Source organism: Rhea americana, unplaced genomic scaffold (genome assembly GCF_003343005.1).
Source record: "Rhea americana isolate MKP2758 unplaced genomic scaffold, rheAme1 scaffold_1, whole genome shotgun sequence".
NCBI lineage: Eukaryota > Metazoa > Chordata > Aves > Rheiformes > Rheidae > Rhea > Rhea americana.
Genome location: NW_028185038.1, coordinates 12297709 through 12324810, shown reverse-complemented (window position 1 = coordinate 12324810; position 27102 = coordinate 12297709). Strand labels below are relative to the sequence as shown.

The 27102-nt window shown below is 41.8% G+C and overlaps 1 protein-coding gene across 1 annotated transcript in view; it reads left to right on the top strand.

Annotated features, from left to right (window-relative positions):
* Positions 1-27102, top strand: part of ELAPOR2 (endosome-lysosome associated apoptosis and autophagy regulator family member 2) — a 101401-nt gene that overhangs the window by 74286 nt on the left and 13 nt on the right. Inside the window, 17 exon segments of the mRNA XM_085325770.1 lie at positions 117-222; positions 898-1050; positions 2117-2205; positions 4766-4946; positions 5738-5866; positions 6828-6918; positions 7988-8090; positions 9269-9406; positions 9695-9958; positions 10893-11066; positions 12581-12764; positions 18524-18626; positions 19876-19977; positions 22020-22146; positions 22918-23096; positions 23973-24138; positions 26841-27102. The exon segment at positions 26841-27102 is cut by the window's right edge and continues 13 nt beyond it. Of these exon segments, the coding sequence (XP_085181896.1) occupies positions 117-222; positions 898-1050; positions 2117-2205; positions 4766-4946; positions 5738-5866; positions 6828-6918; positions 7988-8090; positions 9269-9406; positions 9695-9958; positions 10893-11066; positions 12581-12764; positions 18524-18626; positions 19876-19977; positions 22020-22146; positions 22918-23096; positions 23973-24138; positions 26841-26900 (2349 nt within the window). The 3' untranslated portion in view covers positions 26901-27102.

Here is a 27102-nt window from a genome sequence, read left to right as displayed (position 1 = left end):
TTTTAATAAAAGTGTGTCTCAAGGCTATAAAAACATACCGTCTGACTATATCTGAATATACAGCTAGAGTTTCTCCCTGCAGGGATACCTGCTAACTGTCATATGTATCCTTACAGGTGACTTTGAAATCAGGTAGTAATATATTATATTGGAGAACAACAGGGATTCTCATGGGGTCTAAAGTGGTAAAACCAGTTCTGGTGAAAAACATCACAATTGAAGGTAAGTAGTAGTCAGCTTTTTAGCTCTTGAGCTCACTCTTTTGTCATTACATTTGGCATGTGCCACTGCTACTCTCATGTCTTCTGCAGTAAAGTGTTTTTTGGGGTACCCTCATCCCCTGTTTCCTCCTGTAAGTTGTAGAAACAGAACAGCAAAACTTGACACCGTCAAGTTTTAACACTAATTTTAACACTAATTTTTAACATTAATTTAGCTGGTAAATGATGCCATCTGCTGGAGAAGACTGGTTTAGCAAATAGAGAGAAAAAGAGGAGTAAAAAACCCCCAACTAACTGGTTTACTTCAGTGTAGTGTAGAAAGATTATGCTTACTGATGAGCCTGAAACTGGACAACATAACTCTTCTGGACCAAAGACAGTTAAATCACCATTTAAATTACTTAATTAGCCTGGGATAGCTATTTTAATCCATTTCTAACTGCGATCAAGCATGGAGTGCCATATGATGTTGTTACATCAGGTCAGCTTTGCACTGAGGAGCAAAGGCTGAAGACCTAAACAGCAAGACCAAATGGTCTAAAGTGAGCAGTGAAAATACGTGATCTTTAATCCAATGTGTTATCCAGTTTATCTGTTTTTCCAGATAAGCAGGCAGGCAGTAATTGTGGAGCATATCTCTCTGCTTTTCAGTACGTTTCCTGTATTTACCTTGCAGGAGTTGCATACACATCTGAATGCTTCCCGTGCAAACCTGGTACTTTTAGTGACAAGCCAGGTTCATCCAGCTGTCAAGTGTGTCCAAGAAATACTTATTCTGAGAAAGGAGCTAAAGAGTGCACCAAGTGTAAAGAAGAAAACTATTATGCAGGTACATAAATRTTAGAAGATAAACAAAACTAGGAGAGCAGGTCATGAGCTCACCCTGTTTCTGTGTGAAAATGCAAGAGCTGCTTGCAATGAAGTTTGGTCTCCAGTTGATGAGCAAAATGAAATGAAAATGWTGTGGGAATGAAGATGGTGCTTCCCCAGAACTGCAGAGGGCACTGGATCTTGGCCAAGGCCACATATACTTACATAAAGAGATCTCCAGATCTTATGTGACCTCAAAGTGTACATCTGGGTGATAATAGCAGTTGTGCTGTGCCCTCTCATGGTAATACTTGTTACTGAATGGTGGTTTCTGAACTGGCTTCATCACTGTCTTCAGACTTGTGGCATTTCTAGGAATCTCTTTAACAGATGCTCTCCTGGCCCATCCCTGCCTCTCCTGTGGTTGGAAGATGTAGCAGTCTAGTGCAAACCCTAGTCCCAAAACTCTTCTGCATCCCATATAGCTAGCAATCATGAAATAACATGGGCAAAATCCATGCTTTATGTGCTGATCAGGATATCTTAAATTCTCTTGCTTGTAAACTGTTTCAAAATAAAGTTTTAAAAGAATAAGTTATTGGCCCATAACATCTGTTATCGCAGATTACGGCAAATKCTTGGGGCTTGTGCCTGTGGTCGTGATGTGAATGGGGGATTTGTAAATATAGCTGGTGAGAACAAAAACTGGACCAGCACTGTAAAAACTTTCTAATGGTTTAGAGTGTTTTTATTCTTTATCAAGTGAGAATTTATTTCCGTGCTTGGACAAACTATACAAGTTATTGCTTAAAGATGAAGGACTGAGGTGAAAGTTTGAGTGACTCCTTGCTACACTGAATTAACGAATTTCAGAGTGACAGTACAAGCATAGCTGATATTTTCCCAATTCTCCTCTGCYGTTCAGGGGAAAGTTCTTTTAGACTCTATTTAAGAGCTTAATTTTTCATTCTAGCTTTGTATTTTTCTCCTGGCTCACTTTGCTCTCCAGATTTCAAGATCATTACAGTTGTTTGCAGAGATCGTATGACAGCTTAACATCATGTTCCTACCTCTTTTTGTTTTAGATGAGGGATCCAGTGARTGTACAGAGCGTCCTCCGTGTACAAACAAAGACTTCTTCCAGATCCATACCCCGTGTGATAAGGAAGGAAAAGTAAGTGGAAGGCATGATATTATTTTTGTGCTTGCTGTGATCTCTTGAGCTGAAAACAAGGCAGAGCATCGTGCTTTGTGTTGTAATTTTGCTTCCCGGATTGAATCTCTCTGAAGCTGTGGGAATGTCCTTCAGCTGATTTCTCTCCAGCATTTTTCCATCTGTAGGATTTTCCCCACCCTGGGCCTGTAGACCCTACTGTCTGGTTGTTAGCACTTTTCYTGGAATACTTTTGACTTGTGTCAACGTGCCCCATCCCAGGCAATGCCCAGGCACAACTCAGGTGTTTGCACAGGACAGGAAGCATTGGATGTGACCACACCTATTTGGGCTGGAAGAGAATTTGGCTACATGGCTATGTGTCATGCTCTGTGGTTTTGGCATCAAGGAACAGCCCATAATCTGTTTAATTAATAGTATAGATGTAGCGTGGGAGTGCCCATGTGCACCATCAGRGCCTGACTGCAGATAACATCCTTGTCTGGTGGGGGTGCCTGGAGAGGTCCYGGATAACCAGGGGGTTACCACAGTCACATGGGAACTTCTTTGGGTTTTGGAGAAGGAAATCCCATTTACTGGGATATGAAGCCCATACTGGGCACATGGTCAGGCCTGTTTTGTCTATTTTCTCACCTTCTATCTCTTAGACCCACATAGGATGGCAATTAGTCAAAATCCATAGAACCTGTGGTTGCTTGCCTAATGCAATATAATACTTGCAAGATGGAGTATTTTGGAGTTCCTGGTCAGCAGATTGCAAAACACAGCTCAAATCTCATGTGCTTTATTAAAGAAAGCTTCCAACACTCTACTTCCAGAACTGGCAGGCTCTATAACCACAGTATTCAGCATAACCCACTCTTGACTCGCTGGTTATTACTCTATTAACTTCTTTTAATGACTCAAGGAATTAGCAGCAACATTTACTCCCACACCCCCAGGCACTGCTTTAATTGTGGCCTCCTGCAGATTACTCTGTAACTGATCTGTGCAATTCAAAGTTCACAGACTTTGAATAGATCCCCACTGGTGACACTCAGCTCCTTCCTCCTGCCCCCCTCAGTGGCTTTTACCTTCAGGACAGACATCACCAGAMCCCATAAAGCGGGTCTTTCTGCAGATACCCTTCCACTTCCCATTGCAATGAGAACAGGTGTCATAATGCACAAGTGTTGCCTGGGTCTTCAGAACTGCTTTCACCACTCAGTGCTCTGCATCTCTGGAAATCAGTCAGGGTATGTAGTACTCCCCGGCCATCTCTACGTGCATTATAGCCTGCTATAGCCCACTGAAAGCTTGGCTCCATAGACCATCTTCATATGAACAATAGCTGTAAAGCACCACCCTGCAGGCCTCTTCATCCAAGGCTAACAGACAGTTTTTTCATGGGATGCTAGATTGTCTTCTCCCTTTTGTGTCCCTACTGCATGAGTAGAGGGATGATAATGACACTAAACTGATCCTCAAGGGGCCCTGGGAGATTTAGGCACCTGACTCCCACAGGTTTTCAATCATCTGTTTCTTTAACAATCCCAGGCTGATTGGTTCAACCCTCACCTGAGTGATTGTAGGCACTTTCTGATCCTTTCTTCCCTAGCTGAGCCCTTGTGGAAGTACTTCAGTGTGTACAGCATGTGCAATCACATGGGTTCCTTGCCAGCTCCTGATCCTTTTTATTTTAAATGCTTGCATCCCTGTTGCTGGTTAAGTAGACAGCAACAATCCAGAAAATCTGTTAAGTGGTAGAGAGCAGCAAGGATAGGCTGGTCCACAGGGGAAGGGGAACTGTGAGCCAAGCGTGACAGCAATGCAGGCAGAGGTAGGGGCCTCTCTGGCTGGGAGGACAGTCCTGTAGTACTTGAGCAAAGTGAGCAAAGCAAATCCAGTGTCAGCAATCAAATTCAGCCAAGAGCCCAGATTCCTGGACGTATCCACAGAGATGAAGCAAGCCCGATGTTAAGTCAGCATGTCTGCCGGCACCAGGTCCAGAGACAGTAACCAAGGTCAGCAACAGCGTAATGACCGCCAGACAAGTCCATCGTGATGAGGCAGGTCTGAAGTCAAGTCCATGGGTCATAGTCAGAATCTGGATCGGAGAGGTATATAGGGTGTCACAGGGATGGCTGCAACACAGATTAGGCAGGGACTAAGGGTGAGAGCCACAGCTTCAATACAGCACTCAAGAGCTGGTGGCTGAGGCTGCGCTGTGGCTTCTTCCAGCTATTTTTCAAACAGCTTCAAAAGTGGCCGATGCTTCTTGAACAACTCTCTCTTATCAGAGACAGCACAGGAGGCTGAACACGCAGGATGGCAGGGGGATGTGCTCAGTACCCTGACACCAAGAATCAAATGCCTTAAGATTAAATCTCCCCTGCCACACTCTGTGTCCAAACTTGTGAATGCAGTCGCTTCTTTTTCCCTTCTCTGCCCTTCCCTTTATTATCTCAGACATGTGAGGTCTGTATCTGAGGACATTTGACACATGCCCTCGTTTCATTTATAGAGAGGACCTTGACTGGGGCATAATACACCACATGAGTCCAGTGTCTTCTTGTTTCAGACTCAGATCATGTACAAATGGATAGAGCCCAAGATCTGCAGAGAGGATCTTCCTGATGCATTGACCCTACCACCATCTGGAGAGAGGAAGGATTGTCCACCCTGCAATCCTGGCTTTTACAACAACGCCTCATCTTCCTGCACTCCTTGTCCACAGGGCACATTTTCAGATGGGACACAGGGTAGGAGACCTCTCGCCTTGAAGGCATCCTTTCAATATTTGGCTGCAGTCCATCACCTACAGACATCACTTGTGTCCCTAAAGACAGTTGTCTTTTTGTATGTTGCTTACTATAAAGATGCATCACCATAAACCAGAGTTCATTTTCCATAAAATATTTATTAAATAAGTGGCAGTAGGATGTCTGCTTTCCCTCAAAAGTCCTTATCATGGATTGCTGATCTAAGTTGACCTACTGCATTCTGGATGTGTTTATTTTCTGTTACAAACATCCTAAGGGTTATTTAAGAGTTTCTGAGAAGTGAATCAGAATTTTCAGTCAGTAATTCCTTTCCATATGTTTTCTTTTTTTGTGCATGCCAAGTTCTTCCCTATGCAAATCTCATTTTAAGTACTGTCAGCTGAGAACCCTGCCAACTTTGTCTAGCCTAAACTCTGGATCATTGGTTCTGAAATGTACTGACCTGGTAGACACCTACTGAAGTTTGTGGGAACTGTTGTTTACCACTATCATTAAACTTTTAGGTGAAGGTACTAAAAGGAGTGTGGTTTGGGGGATCAGCTGCAGATCAGTTACCGTGGTTATGGTCTTCAATTTGTAAAACACTAGCCTGATTTTTAATGGTCAGATCCTAATAAGTCATTGACTGTTAACTATAAATAAATGAATTATTTTCTTAGCTCAATATTTGTCCCAAAGAGTAAAATGCTGATGTGTGTATTCTTTGAAGCACTGTGTTTGAGATGCACTTGGGCCATGTGATTTCCTTCTCCTGCCCTCTCTCCCTGTAGAGTGCAAAGCGTGCCCTGCTGGGACTGAGCCAGCTCTTGGGTTTGAGTATAAGTGGTGGAACATTCTGCCAGGCAACATGAAGACCTCTTGCTTTAATGTCGGCAATTCCAAGTGTGATGGGATGAATGGTGAGCCAAACTCCCTGTATTGTTACGTGCCTCTCTTCCTCCTGTGCTGATCACCTCTGTAATGGATTGCCCATCAAAATGAGTRTGCTGTTTGCTGAGTGAGTCGTAATGCAGAGTTCCTTCCTTTTCTTTAATTGCTCCAGGCCTGATAATTCTTGTAGGAAATAGCGTAACTGAATATCACAAAGAGGAAATAAAACATCTCCTCTCTACCAGAAGAGGGCAGGAGCTGCAATCTGTACCAAGTCCCGTCAGCCGAGGATCTGTCCTGTGATACGTTTTTATGCAGCTGAATATCTCAGTTAAAAAAAGCTTGATTTCTCTCTAATTTATCTCCTTTCATGTTTCATGATAGCTATGTCTTTCAAGGACACACTTAATTCTTTCGGGAAACTAACTTTAGTTTGTGATCTTTGTTCATTTAGCTTTCAGAGCTWTCTCTCTGCACATGTACTAAGATTGCAGCAGAGAGCAGTCACAGCTCGTCTGTGAAAATGGTCCTATTTAGGACTTCTCCCATCTCCAGCCTTCTCTGAGAGATTTTCCTCAGGCTTATCTTTCTTGATAGATTGATGCAACTCAAACTTTGAAGTGTGTTGAATAGAGATACGCTTAAGTGCATGGTTAAAGTTTAACACACAGATTCATTGTTTCATCAGTTTTAAGGCTGGAGGAGATCAGGTGGATCATCCTGTCTGAGCTGCACAGCACAGGTCTGGGAATTTCAATTGCTTTGCTGATTCCGAGGTGACATTTGCCTCTAAAATCAGCAGTTAATTCAATTGCTAAATTTTTCCTTTTAAAAGGCATTACTATACTGATCTACAGTTTATAGTAGATATCTTCAAAATGTACTAATGCAGTGAATTGTTAAAAAAGTATAGTAACATAACATTTTTTTTGTAGTGTGATCTAGAAACCAATCATTTCTTGAAAAATCTGTGTGTTTTGTCTTGTAAAGGTTGGGAGGTGGCTGGCGACCATATCCAGAGCGGAACAGGTGGCTCTGACAACGACTATCTTATCTTGAACCTGCACATTCCAGGATTTAAGTAAGGAACAGATTTTTTTTCTTCACTTTCTCACTTATTTCTGCCTCTTGCACCTATTTCACATCACCCTTGGCRTGAACATGGTTTTCTTTACTGAAAGGTAATAATGTCATGGTTTGTGAATGAGAAGCAGGAGGAAACTTGGATTTTACTCCTGTGTCCACAGTTAAATTTAATTGCTGCAGCAAACTGAATTCTGTAAGACCTCAGTTTTCAGCGGCATTTGCTTGAGTTTGAGGTACCAGCTGGTTGGCAGTCTAGAAGTGGAGTAAAGATGTTCCCGGTCCTCTGATTCTAAATCATGCTAAAGTAACCAGCTAAACTACACTGACTGAAGGGAGTTTTCCCAAACCCATTTTACTCTGCATTGCAGCTGACTCCAGTCAGCCTGCCCAGTCTGTGCTGGCCCTAGGGTCAGTGTGTTCAAGAGAACAGTACGTCCCACTTCTTCTGCATCCTGAATCAGCTGCTGGAGGTGCTGGTGTCTCTTCTTCACTGTATCTCAGCTGAGAAGAATTTGACTTCTTGTACTGTGTTAGCAAACAGTGACTTTTATTTTAGATTATGGGAAAACCATGAAAATCAAAGAGAAGCAAGAAATATATATGGAAAAGCTTGGCTTGTCTCTGTGTGTCACTCTGTGATAGTCATCCGGGATTCAGTAAAGCAGTTGCTAGTAGGGGATGAAGGTATTTTTAAGTGTTTGCAGGGGAGCACCTTGAAATTTTATGCTTTGCAACGCCTACTACTGGAGGGTAGATGCAGTGCAGCCAGTGTTTAGAACTACTCCTATGAAACAGAGTTAAGCATTGAGGTTCCCTGCCAATACAATTGCATTTGGGTGATGACTGTGGAGAGGGAACTATACTATATGGAAGTCATGCACTAATAATCATGCTGCATCTGCTCCTCAGTACGTTGTATAACCTGGCCTCTGTAGATCCGCAAGGACAGGTTTTATGTGACAGAATTTCTAGTTTCCCAGCTATACCAAAAGCAATTGGAGGGATTGGCTGCTATGTGTCTGGAGAGCACCTTGCAAATGTTTCATTCCTTCTCTGTTAAATAGACCTCCGACATCAATGACAGGAGCAACTGGGTCAGAACTAGGACGAATTACTTTTATTTTTGAGACCATCTGTTCAGCAGATTGTGTGCTGTACTTTATGGCGGTAAGTGAGACCTCTCTCTCCATGACTGACGACTCAGGCTTGTATTCCACATGTCACTTTAATATTTCTACATAGGCCTGATTCGTTGCACTTGGCTTATTATGACTAAGATTAAGCATGACATTAGTTTAATATCTGTGGTGCCCTTGCAGGAAGGATTTAATTAATGACCTAGCAAAGTTTCTTCATCACTCAAACTGTGAACCTGTTCTTGGTTATCTGTTTATTTTAAAAGAAAACATTTGATACCAAAGAGCCAAATTTGCTCTTGTTAAGCCCATTGATAAAATTCCCACTGTCTTTTGTGCAGTCAAGTTTTCCTCTCTAAGTTTAATAGTGTCACAAGTCAAGATGTGGGATAGAAGAACAGGAAGCAGTAAACTTAAGAATTTAGTCCTGCTTCTGTCAGTGACCTGGGGAATCTCTAGGACTATAGACAGGCATTTGTTTGTGAACCAATGTCTTGGGTAAGTGCTGTGGTTTCTACTTTCCTCATCATGCTTATTGTCAGGCCATAAGCTGAGGTAAGGTAATTGAACCTGCGACTGTTCCCTCGTCCCTTCCACTGTAAAGTGAAGCTCTATTTTCTTCCCTGGAAACCTCCTTTCAGTGATCGTTTAAAGGAATCTACTACGTCTTGCACTGAAATGGAGCTGGAGTACACACATGGTCATTTAAAGCTGATGGAGAATAAGAAACACAGCTGTAGACCGTACAGGTTTTTTTCTCATGGAAACTTTGGCAGTACTTTATTGACTTCAGTCTGTTTCACTTGAGACACCACTGTCAAATTGGGTATCCAAAGATAGTGGAACCTACAACTTTTCTTTTAATTGTGGCCTTCCCCTCTCTGTGCCATGGCACCCAAATGTTTTCTAGTATTTAAAATCTGAAAGAACCACTGTGATGAACTGTTTGGAAAACATTTATAACCTACCATATGACTGTGAACTTCACTATTGTGTGAACAAGAGCATCTTTAGAATAGATGTCCATTCTCAACTGAAAAATTCTACAGTGATGGAGAATTGGGGATACTTATATTTTCTCTTTTTTATTAAAAGTTAAATGCAATTTTGAAGTCCTTTATATGTATTAATCATGATTATTATAACACACTGGCATTCAGAATAGCATGACTCTACTTTTCACATTTTTTTATTATATACATTTTACAGGATGTTAATCGAAAAAATACCAATGTGGTGGAATCATGGGAGAGAAGTAAAGAGAAGCAATCCTACACTCACATCATCTCCAAAAATGCCTCCTTCACTTTCACCTGGGCCTTCCAGAGAATAAACGAGGGCCAAGATGTAAGTATTTCTTATGTGCAGGGTTTCACAGCACAGCTTGTGTTAGACACTCACCACTGGAGTTCTCAGCCTCCGGTGACGCTCACAGGCTTCTTGTAAAAGGGCCAAGTGGCTTCACTGTGTAGCACCACTATGGAGGCAGCTGTGGATGAACCATCCCTGCACTGCTACACATGCTGAAAGCTAAGTGTCTGCACAAGCCGATCAGCAAATCAGTGCCCTGATGCACAGCGCTGTTGTTTGGATCTGCATGCAGTACCTGGGTCATTTCTTCCACTCTCATTACAGAGCAGGCAGTTCATCAATGACGTGGCCAAGATCTACTCCATAACAGTGACTAACGCAGTGGATGGAGTTGCCTCTTCTTGCCGGGCCTGTGCCCTGGGCTCTGAGCAGTCCGGCTCGTCCTGCGTGCCCTGCCCAGCAGGACACTACATTGAGAAGGAGACCAGCCAGTGTAAGGAGTGTCCAGCCAACACCTTCCTGTCCATCCACCAGGTCTACGGCAGAGAGGCCTGTGTCCCCTGTGGGCCCGGCAGTAAAAGCACCAAGGTACCAGAGCTAAGAGAGGCTCTGAGCTATGGGTAGGCAGGGTAGGTTGGAATATAACCCCCTCAAACTCCAATTTTACTTCTTTCCTACAGATATGTGGCTTATTAGCGTTGGAGTATAATTATAACCAACCATCTCATTTTTCCATATATGTCCCCAGTTTGATTTCTGTTTGTAGATGTGTGCTAACAACAGAACGATGACTACAGTGGCTCAAACAAAAGGTCCATTTAACAATGTTTCAAGAGGCTAAGTGGGGAATAGTACAAGAACAGGGCGAAGATACACGTTACTTCCACCTAAAACTCCCCTGGCCTCCTGCCATTTTAAGCTCAGAGACTTTCTGAGCTGAATGATATTTCTGTGTTTTTTGTAACCTGTGACAAAGGTTCTCACCCTTAAGCTCAAGTAAACTTTTAGCATATGCATCATCTTTGGCAAGGAGTTGCACTGAGGCGTGAAGAAGCAATCTGTTTTGCTCATATTACACCTATCTCTGGTTGGGTTCATTTCATATTCCTATTTCCTTTTGTGTTTCTTGTGTTTCCTTTGTAAGATACAGATGTTACTGAGCCCTGGTTCTGGTCTGCCTACAGGTCCCAGGACTGAACCTAGGACTTTGGGATCCTAAAAACATGCACAATAGAACAGAGAAAGAGACTGTACATTCTCTTGGCCAGTGCAGGGGACAGGAGACAGGGCAGGCTTGGGTAACACTAAAACGCATTTGATATGCGGTTGCAATGGACCGAAACAGGAACAAGAGTTCTCCCCAGGCAGCTGAGGCACGGGAAAGACAAATCATGAGCAGAGGACCAAGACTTCCTCCATCCTAACAGAGAAAGTAGTCCTGTCTGCACCTCCTTGTTTTAACTCTTAAGTGGTGGCTGGATGATTTGCTGCTGGCCAATAACTTTTCTCTCTTTGTTTGAAGGACCATTCTGCATGCTTCAGTGATTGCTTGGTGTCATACGTCAAGGACAACCAGAGTCTGAATTACGATTTTAGCAACCTCAGCCAGGTGGGCTCATTAATGAGTGGGCCCAGCTTTACCTCCCGAGGGACAAAGTTCTTTCACTTCTTTAACATCAGCCTGTGTGGGAATGAGGTGAGCTTGGTGGGTTCTGAGCATCTGGGGGATTAACCAAAATGTTGCCCATGTTTATGCTCTGTAGTGTTGTACTAATGAGACAGACTGGAGACTCCCTACAGCTGAGCTCTCGCCATCACACAGCAAACACTTTCCTCTGGGTTTCCCCAGCAAGACAATTTTAAGTAKCCAAGTGATTTTCCAGATCTGATGTGACAGCATTAGGCAGCAGTAACACTCAGAACACAAGTCCTGTCACATCCCTGTCCTTTCTTCATTCTTATTCTTCCAAGTACCTTGGGTCACAACCCTGACCTTTTCGTGCTCCCACCCAGGCAACTCAAGCCAAGAGTCTGAGTCTTTTAGTGACCAGCTTCTTTCCATATGGTCCCCGTTGCTTCTGACCKGACCAGCAGTGTCGCAGTCCACAGAGCCCTTGCCTACTCTTCTTACTGCCTGTGTGGGCTTACCAATTCGAACCTGTTAGTAACTTTGATTGCAATATTTTAAAGCATTAGAAGAACGTTTTTAATCTGTGAGTGCAAACAGTGTCTGCTTCTGCTGTTGCAAGTTAATGCATGTTTCCCAGAACCAGGGTTTCGCAGGCTRGCGTTTTCAATGTACCAGGGCACTGTCCAGGCAGAAATGGATCTCCCAAATTACACATTACGTATGTAATTTGCAATTTTGGAGCAATGCCAATGATGTGAATTGTCCCAGGAAAGCCATGGCATGTAAATTACATGATGTGAGTCCTGTAAAGTTCTGAAGTTTATTTCTCGTCTACCAAAAGGCTCAAATATCTCCAAGAGTTGAGGCAGATGAGTAGTCACATTTCTTTACAGTGGTTTTCTTCAGGGCTTATACGTGCGTTTAAGTACCTGCCCGGATAAGAGCTAATGACAGCTAAATCCACAAGGGTGGATGGCTACACCCCCGTGGATCTGGTCTCCATTTTCCCAGATGCTGCCAACTATATGATCAGGTCCTGAGTGTTTGGCATTTTTAGGGTTAGGCTGAGTTTGCTGATTTTTCTTTAATTGCTGCTGCTCTGGGAGTCTAGCATAGGTCTTGAAATGTGACATTAATACAGTCTTGAAAGCTATGATCTAATATATATCTGTTAATGATTTTCATGTATTTGTGCTTTGAGAACATTTTATCTGGATTAAATTCCAAATAAAACTATTCTATGGTATGTAATTTACAGGCAAGTGAAATATGATTTTCCTTTGCAAGCCATTTTATTATGCTCTGCAAGTAAACACTGYACTGTCTAGATAAACAAAGAAAAGTACTTCATGGCACAGATTTCGGGTAAGACAGATACAGGAGGTGACATCTTGTTCCTGAATCTGTACTTGGCTTTAATCRGAGCCTTCACAATGGCACAGTTTAATGGTGCAATTTGTCTCTCTCATGATAAAAAAACATCAAGCTGTTTCTAAGATACACTAAGTTTGCAATCCCTTCCTTCCCAAACCTTTTCACATCCCACCAATAACTTCCCCATTTTTCCTGATTATCCACAGGGGAAAAAGATGGCTATTTGCACTGACAATATCACAGATGTTACTGTGAAGGACATGGTTGCAGAATCAGAAGATTTTTCCAACTTTGTGGGAGCTTTTGTCTGCCAGTCCACCATCATCCCCTCGGACAGCAAGGGTTTCCGAACAGCCCTGGCTCTGCAATCCAACAGTCTTGCCGACAGGTTCTTAGGTACGTGGCTTTGTATTTACAGGTTGCTGAGAGTGAAGGCCAATGAGCTCATAATAATAATAAAATCAGAGGCTTTTCTAATCCCTGAAAATTTAATGCCTACCAGGAACACCTGCTCAGTKTCTTTCTGTGGGAAGCCTGTTGTTATGGTATCTTGGCTCTCTCAGACTGCATAAGAGAAATATAATATATATATCCTCCATCCTTTGGAGTTTGAAATGTACCCAGCATGGAATAGATGCCTACATTTAAAGCCTGTGGGAGACAATGATGTGGCAATACAGAGCAAGACTATTCTGGTGATGCRCTAATGCTTGAAGATACCAGGCCAAGGATGTGATGAAACTACATTAGAGAAGATACTTGCTGTCATGGATGCACTCAGTGAGGTACTTAGGGCTGCACTGAAACTCCTTCTCAGCTCGGTAGTGTTGCGTTACACTGGGATTAGAGCAGAGAGACGGATTCAGGCCCAGGGTCCCGCTTTGTTCTTGAGCTGCTGAGCAGATCTTGACTTTTGRTTTTGTCACTCTTTCAGTATCTCTGATGGCAGGAGGAGAAGAGTGAGGACATCTGTGTTTTATGRCTGTAATACTCGCACTTCCCTGTGCTTGTTCTTGTGGGTCTTGTGGCATAGAGAATTCCAGCACAGAAATCTGGGGAATRTAATTAAAAAGAACTGTTTCTCTTTCATGTTTCTTGCCTCCTTCATGTAGAGCAAGGCTGTAGTAGTCATGTTAATCCAAATGTTTCTACCCGGAGTCTCCACTCTGGCAAAGTCAGAAGAGGAACCTGATACTGGGATGTAACTAGGTGAGGAAGGAGGAGGGTCAGGATGGTGTGGGGCCATGCACATCATTAAGTCTTGTATTGCTCTTGATCACAAGTCCCCAGAATTTAAGGCCAGAGTAGACAATGAAGTTGTTTAGTCTGTTCACCTATATGTTACAGGCACTGAATGTTTATACTTTTTTTTCCCTGKCATTAAGCCTAGAAATTCGTGTTTGACAAAGTTGCATCTTTGGAAAAGCATTCAACCTGGACTTTTAAGATTGTGAGAAATGAAAACTCTGCTGTAGTCATTGGTATTTTTTTCCACTAGTCAATCACTATCTCTATATTTTGTTTAAAAGCAGCCTTATTTCCCATATGAATTTGCCTGGCTTCAGTTTTCAGCTCTTGCTTCTTGTTATTCTTTCTCCATTTCTCATACACTTTTTCCTCCCTGGAGAAATATTTTGTATACTGTGATCATTGCACTTCCTCATCACACCCTGTCCAGTTTGCCCTTCTGATAAACTAAACACAGAATCACACAGAATCACAGTAAGGTTGGAAGGGACCTCTGGAGATCGTCTAGTCCAACCTCCCTGCTCAAGCAGGGTCACCTAGAGCATGGTAGACAGGGTTGTATCCAGGCGCACCTTGAAGATCTCCGGAGAAGGAGACTCCACAACCTCTCTGGGCAACCTGCTCCAGTGCTCTGTCACTCTCACAGTGAAGAAATTCCCCCTCACGGTCAGCCAGAACTTCCTGTGCTTCAATTTCTGCCCATTGCCTCTTGTCCTGTCACATGGGACAACTGAAAAGAGTTTGTCCCCATCCCTTTGACACCTCCCTTCAGGTACTTATAGATATTGATAAGATCCCCCCTCAGTCTTCTCTTCCCCAGGCTAAAAAGGCCCAGCTCTCGCAGCCGTTCCTCACAGGGCAGGTGCTCCAGCCCTCTGATCACCTTCGTAGCCCTACGCTGGACTCTCTCCAGTAGCTCCATGTCTCTCTTGTAGTGGGGAGCCCAGAACTGGACACAGTACTCGAGATGAGGCCTCCCCAGGGCTGAGTAAAGCGGCAGGATCACCTCCCTCGACCTGCTGGCAACACCCTTCCCAATGCAGCACAGGAGACCACTGGCCTTCTTGGCCACAAGGGCACATTGCTGGCTCATGGTCAACTTGTCATCCACTATCACTCCCAGGTCCTTCTCTGCAGAGCTGCTCTCCAGGGGGTCAGCCCCCACCTTGTACTGGTGCCTAGGGTTATTTCTCCCTAGGTGCAGGACTCTGCACCTGCCCTTGTTGAACCTCACAAGGTTCCTCTCCGCCCAGCTCTCCAGCCTGTCCAGGTCTCTCTGAATGGCAGCACAGCCTTCTGATGTTATCAGCCACTCCTCCCAGCTTGGTATCATCAGCAAACTTGGTGAGGAGGCACTCTGTCCCTTCGTCCAGGTCATTGATGAAGAAGTTGAACAGGATGGGACCCAGTACTGAGCCCTGGGGGACACCACTAGCCACAGGCCTCCAGCTGRACTCCACGTCACTGATGACGACCCTCTGAGCTCTGCCTTTCAGCCAGTTCTCAATCCACCTCACTGTCCACTCGTCTAACCCACTCTTCCTGAGCTTACTTGAGAATGTTATGGGAGACAGTGTGGAAAGCCTTGCTGAAGCCAAGGTACACAACGTCCACTGCTCTCCCCTCATCTACTCAGCCAGTCATTCCATCCTAGAAGGCTATCAGATTGGTTAAGCAGGATTTCCCTTGGTGGATCCACGCTGACAACTCCTGATCACCTTCTTTTCCTCCATATACCTTTCCTCCATATGCTCCAGAATGAGCTATTCCATCACCTTTCCAGGAATGGAGGTGAGGCTGATACCTCACCAAACAGACCAAGTTCTTCTAAGACTCTTGCTATCAGAATTTTTGTGAAGCCCTTGAATATTTTTGAGGCCTTTTCTCCAGCCTCTGTAACTGGTCAATACCTTTTCTTAAACATTGTTCCAAACTGGAATACCATTCCAGTATTTGGTTCTCTATCACAAATAATGCAATAAAAAACAGCTTRCTGTCTGAATCCCTAATCTGTTCTTGTTCCAGACTCATGGGKTATCCTGGTGTCCTCTTGGATCATGATGTCTACTCTAGATCTTTTCCAGATTTGCTGTTTTCAACGGTCAATCTCTCTCCTTTAGGAAGGGCCTTCATCCCTCAGAKCAGCTGGCTGCACTAAAATATGTTTAGTTTGTATCAGACCAGCTTACGGAGTGAACCAAGTTTGTYTATATTATATTCCTGGTTCTCCTCTTAATCTTTGTCTCATCTACTTGCTTTACCAACAGTGCTTGTGTACTTGCAGATCAGTGGTGAAAATCTTGCATTTTGTGGACTCCATCATCAGTGCCTGGAAAAGCCGGGAGACGTATCTCTTTGATGACAATTTTCTGTAGCCAGCTACTTTTTATAATTGGTTAGTTAAATATTTTTTAATCCAGAGTGTGCATTTTATTGAAATAACACTGCTAACTTTTAATTAGAATCTCATGTAGTAATTAGTGAAATACTTGATAAATTTACATAATTTACTTTAGAAAACAAATTCATCAGCACTCAAGGAGTGAAATTAAATTCACTGAACAGGAGTGTTTTCCATAACTTCCTGTCAACTAGCACTCAATATATATCTGTCCATTAACTGAAACCCATCTCCCATTTCCTATTTTTGTTATTTTGCCTCATCAGGTTAACCACAGCATAATCTGTTTCAGTCTTGTCCTTTTGGAATTTCTGCACCATCCTTTAACTCTCCTTCAGTCTTCTGACAATTCCCTATCATTGCAAGCTCTAATAGAAAAAACGYCTGTAGGCCACTTCTGTGGACACCTCACTTTTAGGTCCAGGTCACCTGGCCTTGCTAGTCTCTAAGCGTGCATCCCAAGCAGATGTTAACATCCTCTGTTGCCACTGAAGGAATGATAAGTGTTCAGTTTTTCTCTTGGAAATTAAGCCGAGAGTCCTGATTTTTTTCTGATACAGAGAAAAAATATTAAGAGCTTCTGCCGTTTTTTCTTCATCACGATTGTTATGTTCCAAAATGGATGAAGTTTGCCTTTCCCACTCATCAGTAGTCCTGTAAGTTGACCTTTCACTTCTAGTATTCCTAAAAAAGCCTCCAAATTTATATTTTTTCTAGTGTTTTCTAGTGTTGCCAAATAGAGGCTTGTTCCTGAAGTCTCTAGAATCCATTATCATTTTCTGTAACTCATTCCTTTTGATTTAAATTGATTGATAATGAATTCTTTGTTCCCCCTCCACAGAACATGTGCCACTGTTTTTTTTTGAATTGTACCTTTACCATTGCCCTAACCGAAGGCAGAATTTTAGTCAAAGCTATTATCATTCAGAGAGAGTCACTGTTCTTCTTAGCTTCTGAGACAGCTATCTAATCTAGGCTTCTTAGCTAACTAATTAATTACTCTTGAAGAATGACAATTTTTTCCACATTTGATTTTGCTTCTAATGTTCTTATTTTTGAGAAACTGCAGTTTAAGATGCCAACTAGACAGTATTGCGTATTGGATGGGAATATTATCTTTTTGCCTCTTTTGAAGATATTAAGGTCTCTACGATCTGTGAGTGTCCAGTCTAGTGATTAAWTAATCTGTCTATCCTGTTGAGATTCCATGTAAAGCTATCTTGTGTTAGAAGCAATGTCTTTGGTGAGAGATCATGATCATTGTTACTGACTGAAGACTCCAGCACATATTTTCAGAATGGAGGGCCCCTCTAGGTTGATGTAGCATCTTTTCGCATATATTCTTGATGGCTGCTTGTGGCACAACTTGTTTTGTTTTCTGTGCTGATTTAATGCTCTGTAACAGTCTTTTACCCATATATCCTCCTGGGCACTGTCAGTTAGCACATCAATCCATGTCTTTTCAAGATCTTGTGATCTCAGTTATCGATAGTCCTAAACCAGGTAATTGTGTATAGTGGGAACTGCAATGCTGTCACCTTTGCTATATCTACTCTATCTTCTCTAAAAGAGTTATAACCAGATTTGAATTTTCCAACYATGTGAGTCATCCTCCAGATGTAATGCCAGTAAAATCAGACTCCTGAGAATGCAATTAGACCCTCCGAACTGTTGCAAGAACAAGTGGAAAATGTCTTTTCTTCACAGTCTTTCCTGTATTCCCACCCACATTACTTTTCTTATTGCCCTGGCTATTTTTCACCTCTCTYGAAGGATGCAGCTTCTCCCATTTGTACATCTCTCTCTTCTTCTGAACTGTTGCAGGGCAGTACCAATATTTTTTATCTTCTCTTGCTTAAGGAATGGAAAGGAGCTCCATTCAAGAACTTCAGTTACTTGAATTTTCCTCTTTTTCAGCTCTCCTCCAAAATCCATGCAGACCTGTGTAACCTGTGTTTTTCCACGATTCTGTCATTTGTTTCAAAATATATAATCAAGATTTGCCTRTGACCCCATAGTTCTTCTGAATCTTGCCATTGCATCTTTCAGTTTTTTTCCAGGAATACTATAAATTGCTCAGAGCGTTAGGGTTATGATATCTTAGAATTATGTGTATTAGCATCATATGCAAAGTATATGCATGTATTTTGAGCAGTAGATTGGATTTCCATATCTTCTCAATCTAATTATTCTGTGWTATCACCTGATTGCTCTGAATTCATATAAAAGAGTAAAATTTATTTACAGTGCAGTGTTGTTATTTTTGTTACCTTTTTATTTTGTTACATGGGTATGGTGGAACTAGACTATATAAGAAATATGAATCTGTGAAGTTCACTTAGGTTAAAGGATGTTGCCTAGTTAACAGCTAGCGTATTAAATGCTATTAACTAAGAGTCGACTTAGATTCTTTGTCGACTGAAAAAATATTAGATGTGAATGTCTCAGAAATCCGGAAATTCTTAGCTTATTCTTTTTTTTTTTTTTTTTTTTTCTCACATTCTGGGAACTACTGTCTAAACTATGTTGGAAAATGACGGCATCACGACCGATATATTTCCTCCTTCTCCAAGCAAAATACCTGATGTGCATTTCTTTTACAAGTAGGTAGAACATACTATTTTATTGGTATATCAACTTTCTTCATTAATCTAAAGGAAACTAAAACTATKAGGGAAGATCTTTAAGTCACCTTTAATCTTTATCACTTCAATCAATATCTGGCTGATACTGATTAGCATGTTGAAGAATATAGCTTATAATCAGCAAACACTTGTTTATTCAAGTCTAAATTATACTGGATTTGTAGAGAGTGATACAGAGCTTTGACTCGTCCAGATGTCATTTCCAATGTCATGTTCCTTTCCACAATGTCCATCTCACGTTGTGTATTTTCTTTCACATTCATTTRTATTTAGTTTGACATTGCAAAAATGAATTAACCAAGGTTAAAARAAAATGTTCTGACCTGCACAGCTACTAGTATGCTTTTCCTATTCTTCACTTTCCTCCATAAAGAGAATATCTCAGGCTGGGAATGAATCAGCTCACATATTACCGCAATTAATATGTGATGATGTCCTCACATAAGAGTCTACTTGCGAACTCAGTTTCTGAGCTCAGACTCTGGAGCCCACAGAGCTGTTCAGCTCATCTGAAGGCATATACCTACATTCATTTTACTGATTTGCTTTCTGGGCTGTGTTGACTTTATTGATAGATCTTAATTGGCTGTAACATTTTGGATATCAACACTTTATAYATATGTGGACACCTAAATTTAAGTGACTGATTCCTACACCATAATATACTTTGARTGTATTATAGACTTGGCTTACAATGCTTATCATGCTGGAATAAGGTCCATTTTTTTGAATCCTCCTTGACTTCTGCTATTTCAGGGTATTGTGGCACTCAGATTCCTGGGTGAGGAGTGAGTCATCAAACTCTCTAGCAGAGTAACACAGCAATCCTAATGTCTGCAATTCTATTTTATAATCATTCTGTTCTGTTCTCTGGATGGGCTTATTTCTTGGTTCAGCAGAATTCAAACTAGCCAGAAAAAGAACAGTTCCCTGGGTGGCATCTTAGAGCACCTGGAGATTTAAATGATGTGATGAACCCTACCTTGCCTTCATTGCTCCTTCTTCTTCTTCTTCTTCTTTTTTTTTTTTTTTTTTTTTTTTTTTTTTTTCGTCCAGCTATCAGTGGCAAAAGTTCTACAGTGAAGGGTATTTCTTTAGTGTTACAGAAGCATAAATAAGTGGCCAGAGACATATGAAGCAGCAACATGTATCTACTGCAGTGGTAGTGTTTTACTGACCACTCATTTTCCCTCTTGTTTCACATTAGGTCTTCAACAGTGACGACCTCCTGTGAAAATGGCCGTGCAACTGTTGTGACAATGCGATGCAACCCCAACAAACCAGATCAAGGAGAGCTTTCTGTGCCCAGGTATCTAATTATTTTTATCTCGATAGAGCCTCAAAGTCCTTTTCCCTCAGGTATCCTTTGCAAAAGTCAGCAGTAACGTTATACTTAAATGCAATGAATGAGAAATGCTCTCTGCCTCATCAGCCACCTGGAGATCTTAGTTGTTTCTCCTAGGTGAAAGCCTTGCTGCAAGTCCAGTGTTCCCATTATCKCCCAGTGGACCAGCTGCTCTGAATTTAACCTGTGCAGTGAGAKGGGCCAGAGCTCGGGCAGGCTGTTCCAAGCTTAAATTCAAAAGCGCACGATGCCAGTGTTTTGTTTTCTGCACTTCTCATTCATTTCAGATCCTCATTTGGGTCTCTGAATTCCTGATTAAAGCTGCTTAGTCTGTGCTTTGAGAGGCAGTTTTCCTGGAGCTACAGCGGTGCCTGTGCATGAAATTTTTGGGGAAAGAGCAAGCTGTTCCAGCACTTATGAAAACTGCTTGTTGCAATGCTKATTTGAGCCCTGACTCTGTCCAGTTCAAGTTCAATATGTGTTTTGAATCCATGTATCTTAAAAGAAGAGAGCAATGATGATATGATGGAGTTGCATACAGGAGATAGGTGTCTGGAATTTGAGAGATTTTGTTTCAGTTCAATGCCAGGAACAACGTGTTTGATCCTGAGCCTATCACTGAGTCCTCGTGCACCTCAGGTTTGTACTTGTGAAATGAGGAGAAGAATGTATCTTCCTCCCAGGTACTATCTTTCTAAAGCTGCTTCTTCGGTGGTGGCCCAGTATTGCTATTTGAATGCCTTTGAAGATGATTACCTCAGGTTCTTAGGGATTTGTTATGCTAACAAATTATACTGAGCAGCAAGCCACCATGTAATTCCTTGGGGGTGAGTTCTTGTCTTCCAGTGCTGTATGTTAAATCAAGGTAAATTGTGAATAACTCACCTTTAGTAAGAGAGGTGTAACGTCCCTTCTTTTCAAAATCATGACTGTGGACAGAAACCGCACACAGCTGACGTGACATGCCTTACCTCATTCCCTGTTGAATTCTCCCTTACTAGCCCCCTTTGATTAGCTCAGCAGTCAGATAGCTATTTTCAAACAGTGAGATACCTGATATGTGTCAAATAATACTGCACACAACTCCTTGATCTTCCAGACATAGTGTTTAGTATCATGTGAAGTTGCAGTATAAGATAAAGAGGCAGAGGAGAAAGGTCTGTCAACGCCCCTGTCATATACAGAGAAAAAATATTCCATAATCCAGAGAGGAGAATTCCCAGTTTTTCAAATTAAGATAAGCCAGAATTGTTTTTTTTAGCTCTGTGGACTTTTTGTCCCTTCAAATCAGGATAGCAGATTTTGAGATGATGTTGAAATACCCTTTAAATTAATTTWTTCCTTATGAATATTTTTCCCATTTACATCACACAACTTTTTATCAGTGTTCTGTGGACTTTTGGTCACTGCTGCTGTTAGAACTAATCTGACTGTCAGTAACAAAAACTGAGTGAACATCCTGGCACTGCCAGAAGAATTTTGTTCTGCCCACTGAATACAAAATAGAGCCGTTAGTCTTTCTGTTATCTATTCATTAACTGTTGAACATCCTTCCAGTAATTAGCCATGACAGGACATGTCCACTCCATATGGACAAAATCACCCAGATGTCATTATAACAACAGCAGCAATCAGACTGTAGCACTCACGTGGAACAGTCGACCGGTGCAGGGAAGAGCGATAGAGGCATACACTGGGCTCTCTCCTGCTGGTGGAGCACTGGTCTCCCAGGCTTGGTTCTTTCTGTAAGTGCATAGGTAGTGCTCACCACCAGGAACTGAGTAGTTATYTTAGTCCTCTGACACTCAACATGTGTTTTTACTTGAAAAAGCATTTTACAACCTGGGAAAAGTCTTCCCCCAGACTTTTCCATCTGCTGGCTTGAAGTGTATTCACCCATTTGTTGTAATTATCATAACCAATCTTCAGCAGCAGCATGTGAAGTGTGTTGCGAACCCCAGAGCATTTTGCAAGTGACAGATAACTCAGGTTTGCTCTTCTCCTAGCTTATGCCCCGCYGGCACCTGTGATGGATGCACTTTCTACTTTGTGTGGGAAAGCGCAGAGGCTTGCCCTCTCTGCACGGAGCAAGACTACCATGAGATTGAGGGAGCCTGCAAGAAAGGATTTCAGGTATGGGACCAGCTGCTCTAARTTGGATGAGTTCATTTGGATATCGCTTGGATGCTGTTGGAATTCTTTGTACAGGCCGACATGCAAATGCAGGTAGAGCTAAGGAATCTCGGTCCACAGACTGAGCTGGCTGGGCGCGAGCCCTGTTGGTGAAGTGCTGTGTTGAGACTCAGGATTTTTGTTCTCATGGCGGTACAGTACCTGAGGAAGAGCTGGCTTGTGCCTCACAGATCTCTGGGCCTGAACTCTCTTCATTCTTCATTTGTGCAGCTTTGAATAGGATGAGGTTTCCAAAGGACTTCCATCCTTAAATGGCCATACACATCAGTGTTGCACTAGGGAAGGATTCAAGATTTCAGTTCAGAAACTGATCTGTGCTTGCTTGCAAGAATTTTTTTGCTACTGCTTTCTCTAGTGAAATATTATTATGTCCTTTCGCTGGTTTAGAACCATTCTGTTGATCAGCATCTCCTAGGTAGACAGGAGACCTATTCACAACTTATTTATAATCTTGTCCAATCCAAACTCTGTCAGAAAGATGAAGAGCAGATGCAGAACAGGAAACTTCCTGGCTTGTCTGAACCTGTAGCCAGAATCCAGGGGATCCCAGCTGGAGTCTGAAAACCTGAAATATATATTTTGATTACTTCTTATTGAAAAGATGTCTAATTTGCCTACCTCAAAACCCCTCCTTGTCTTTACATCAGAATAGTTTCCTGTTTGCCTACCAACTATTTCACTTTTCAGTGTTCTCTATTTTCCATTTGAAAGGAAACCTTGTATGTATGGAATGAGCCAAAGCAGTGCATTAAAGGGGTTCCTTTGCCAGAGAAAAGGACAAGCACTTGTGAAACAGTAGATTTTTGGCTAAAAGTTGGAGCTGGTGTTGGTGCTTTCACAGCAGTTCTGCTCATAGCCTTGACCTGCTATTTTTGGAAGAAGAACCAAAAGTAAGTACTGTGAGCTGTGTTCCATGTAAAAGTAATGTAGCCAACATCTGTCAGCAGAATAACATTTCATGGATGAGGCTTTATGACAGAGTAGATATCTTTTTACTCCCGARAGTGTGGGGTTGGCCTTAAGTCATAAAGCAACATGGCTTCCTCAATGTCTGAAGTCCAAAAGAATGTCTCCTAAATCTAAGTTATACTTTTTGATTGTGTTAAAAAGGGTTATTGACTATATTTTGTTTAGGTTTATTTTGACAGGGTAAGTCTGGTATGTACTGAAAAGGTCCATGCCTCTCAGGCTGAACATACTGACTGTTCCCTATCCCTGTTGTCCTCTGCCTCCCAAACTTCCTGCCATAAACCTTCGAACCACTGGTCCACCCGATGGGCTTTCATTCCTCCGTGGCACATCCAGCTCACCCTAACTCGTACTCCAGCCTCATGGCGCCCTGCTACATCACACTGTTGCCCATTTCTCCTCTCCCTCMTAGCCGCTTTGGACAGGGATGTGATGCAGATCCCAGTACAGGCTGAAATCAGATCTGTTGCCCCTAGCCAGCACACAGGTAGCTCTTCCTCATTCGGGAARTCCTCACACATGTTCAACAGTTTGGGAACTCTGAAGTACCTACTTGTGGCTTTTTGGAAAGATGTGGATSTTTTAAAATTTCTAAGGGTAGACCRCTAATCCGGAGAGCAAGAATTGGATGTATTGCTAATACTATTCTGATTACACATTTTTCATGATTAAAAGCATCTAATTTCCAACAAATACCTTATCAATAACTATGTGAAAGGACTGCAGATAATCTAAATTATGAAAACCTTGGATATGGGTCATTTGTAAAAAACCCAAATCTGGCTTTGTATCTTCAGGCTAGAGTATAAATATTCCAAATTAGTGATGACAGCGAACTCAAAAGAGTGTGAGCTGCCGGCTGCTGACAGCTGTGCTATAATGGAAGGAGAAGATAATGAAGAAGAAATAGTATACTCAAATAAGCAGTCACTGCTGGGGAAGCTCAAGTCCTTGGCAACAAAAGTGAGTAACAATTATTACTGTTAATTCTAAAAAATAATTATTATCATTATTTACTTATTAATGGACATGATGAGGCTGTGGCACTAATTTACATAGTGTTCTCTGCACCCTCCCGTGTATGCATCAGCCAGTCCGTAGTCATTCTGCTGAAATCCACGGTCTGGCTAATGGTGAGAAACATTGTAGGTATTGAGGAAGTGTTCTCTCTTCTACAGATAGTTTTCCATAGTGTTCTTTATTTATGGATGATAGCAAAAAAAGAGCAGTTAATGGGAGGAACCCCCCTCCCCATATTCCTACCAGATATCTCCAAACACTGAGGCAAACACTGCTGTTGTAGATATGGAAAATTGACATCAGGAATATAGCTTGCAGCCCACCTGGAAGAGCTTGGTGGATATCTTGAGAGCCCTAATTTTGAGTACTATGGGCTTCAATTAGAGGAGATATTTGCCAGAGCCTGCTACTCAGTGGAGTCCTTAAGCAACCTCTTCTGTTTCTGTGGACAGCAACACCACTAAGCATTTCTCCAGKGGCTTTCACAGAAGTGAGAGGTAAATTAGTCCAAGTCTCATTATAACGGGGAAGGRATAGTACTGTCTAAAGGTATGGACTTAGGGGGTCCAGGCAGCACGAAGCAGATGTGATGTGATGATGTCCCATGTTGCCCATATACTGCGTGATTTGGCACTGTTGAGTGTCCCCTTCTCATAGCATATATGATGCAGAGTTGTGTGTTTGAACTCATAGCAAAAAGGTCTTTTCCTCCTACGAAATGCTACAGTTACACAACTAATATGCAGAACTTCACTCTGTTCACAGCCTGAATATTTATCCTGTGAAATCAATATTATTTTTTGCAGAAAGGGGCAGAAATGCGATGTTAAGAATATTGAAAATTTAAATAAAAAGAAATAATCAAATCTTATGGCAGTGTTCCRAAAATGAAAGTTGATTCCATTTTAAATCCTTTTAGAAGGGAGTGACTTTGGAATAYGGATGATTTTTCTGTGTGCGCAGTGGCTTGGCTGGCTGTGGCTGAGCGTAATGACCAGTGCTGCTGGTGAGGGGATGTTTTGCTCTCCATCTRATAACTGTAACAGCTTTGCCGACTCCATTTGCAGCACCAACCACTGGCTCCTTCCTGATTAGAAGAATAGAGATGAAGGTGTGGGAGGAGTGTTTTATTTTCCTTTAAAGTAAGCTTTAGTACTCCAGCATTCAGCCGACCTGAATGCCTATTTGGACTCAAAGAGAATTTCTTTAAGTTCCTATATCCGTTTTAGCGCGCTTCCTGAGTATTCTTTCCTTTTTAAACAAGCCTGCCAGATATTTCTAAGCTGGTTCCTTTTCTCCTGCTAGATGATCATAGCTGGCAAACTCAGCTTCCGGTACCTCATTAGCTTWCTGAAATCTGTCCTGTATCCCTGCAGATAACTGGAATTTAGTATTATTTCTCCAAAACAAATGTTACAGGCATCATTTTTCATTAATGCAAAAGATGGAGAAATTCATCTCCTGCTGGATTTGCATGTAAAATACAGAAAAAGATAGAGGAAAATGGGAGAAAAAGAGAATGTAAACTGAGAGATAAAGAAAAATCTGAAATATCTTAATTATATGTTCAAGCTTCAGRCAATGACATTTCTAGGAGGCAAAACATCCCATGAAGCTATTAGCAGCGTTGAGTACCCAAGGAATTCAGGGAYAGAACTGTAATGTATATATATAAAAAGATTGTTATTTTTAACGGGAATATCAAAGTTAAAGATTTATCACACTGCTTCAGATCTGAGGGTGTTCTAGTTCAGTCTTTGTYTCCAGCATAACAATACCAGACGCTTCAGAGGAAGAAGTATATACTCTGCAGTAGGTGTGTGTAGGACAAATTTCTCCCCTGCTCTTTCTCACCTCCGTACCAGGCTCTGTCCTCATTTCCAGAAGAGATTGCTTCAAAGAGTTTAGTTTAATATTGTTTCCAAGGTGTGTGTCAACATCAACAAATGATATAAAAGGTAGGCACATGAAACAAGAACTGGCACAGTCTAATGAGTAGTTTTACTAGGGCTCTTTTATTCAGTTCTGTGACGGCTGTTGGGTTGTCCACATATACACAACGTGTCTGTCCACCCTTCATGCTGTAATACCTGCTGGCCAAAATGCGTCAGATGTCATCCAGCAAGTAAAATCAGAAAGAGAAATCAGCCCTCCAGCCCTAATATTTAAGATAGTGGAGGCTCTATAGTCTCTTATACTCTTTTTGTCCTATGGGTTTCCCRGAAGAGGAGCTGAGATGAGAATGTGGTAGGGTGTCAACGTTCGCAGGTTTTGCTCCACACATTTCTTCAATGTAACAAGCAAATTGATAAGTAATAGTAATCACACATATGATTACCTTGCAATTCCCCTGCTCTARCCCTGTCCAGTGCCATGAATCTTTAGTATATCCTCAAATTACCATGAAAAATTTGTATACTTTTGGCTTTTTGATGGAATTTTGATGTTTCTGCAAGTTTTTACATAATGACTAGTGTTATTACACAATAAAGGGTCAAACTCTGCTTTTAGTTTCTGCAGTAGAATCAAAGTGATGTCTCTGTCAGGGGCTGCACTGGAGCTTTTAGGAAAAGAAGGATTTCTAGCAACTGTTGGACTGAATTTGAGGAATCTTGGTTGATGGGAACTTGTCTTTTCCTTTGCAGGAAAAAGAAGATCACTTTGAATCTGTTCAGCTGAAATCTTCAAGATCCCAGAATATATGAAGAATTAATGCTGCCTTCAAAGAAACAAACCTGATTTCTATTTTTACAGGACCGTATTTTAAACATATTCTGGCACACATTGTAATGGTGGTCTCAGTGAGAAATACTCAGCCATTTGGGAGGAAAGAAGACAGGAAGCAAACGGGAAAATTGGATTGCCTTATCATGTGATTGAGTACCTTGCCAAAAAAAAAAAAAAAAA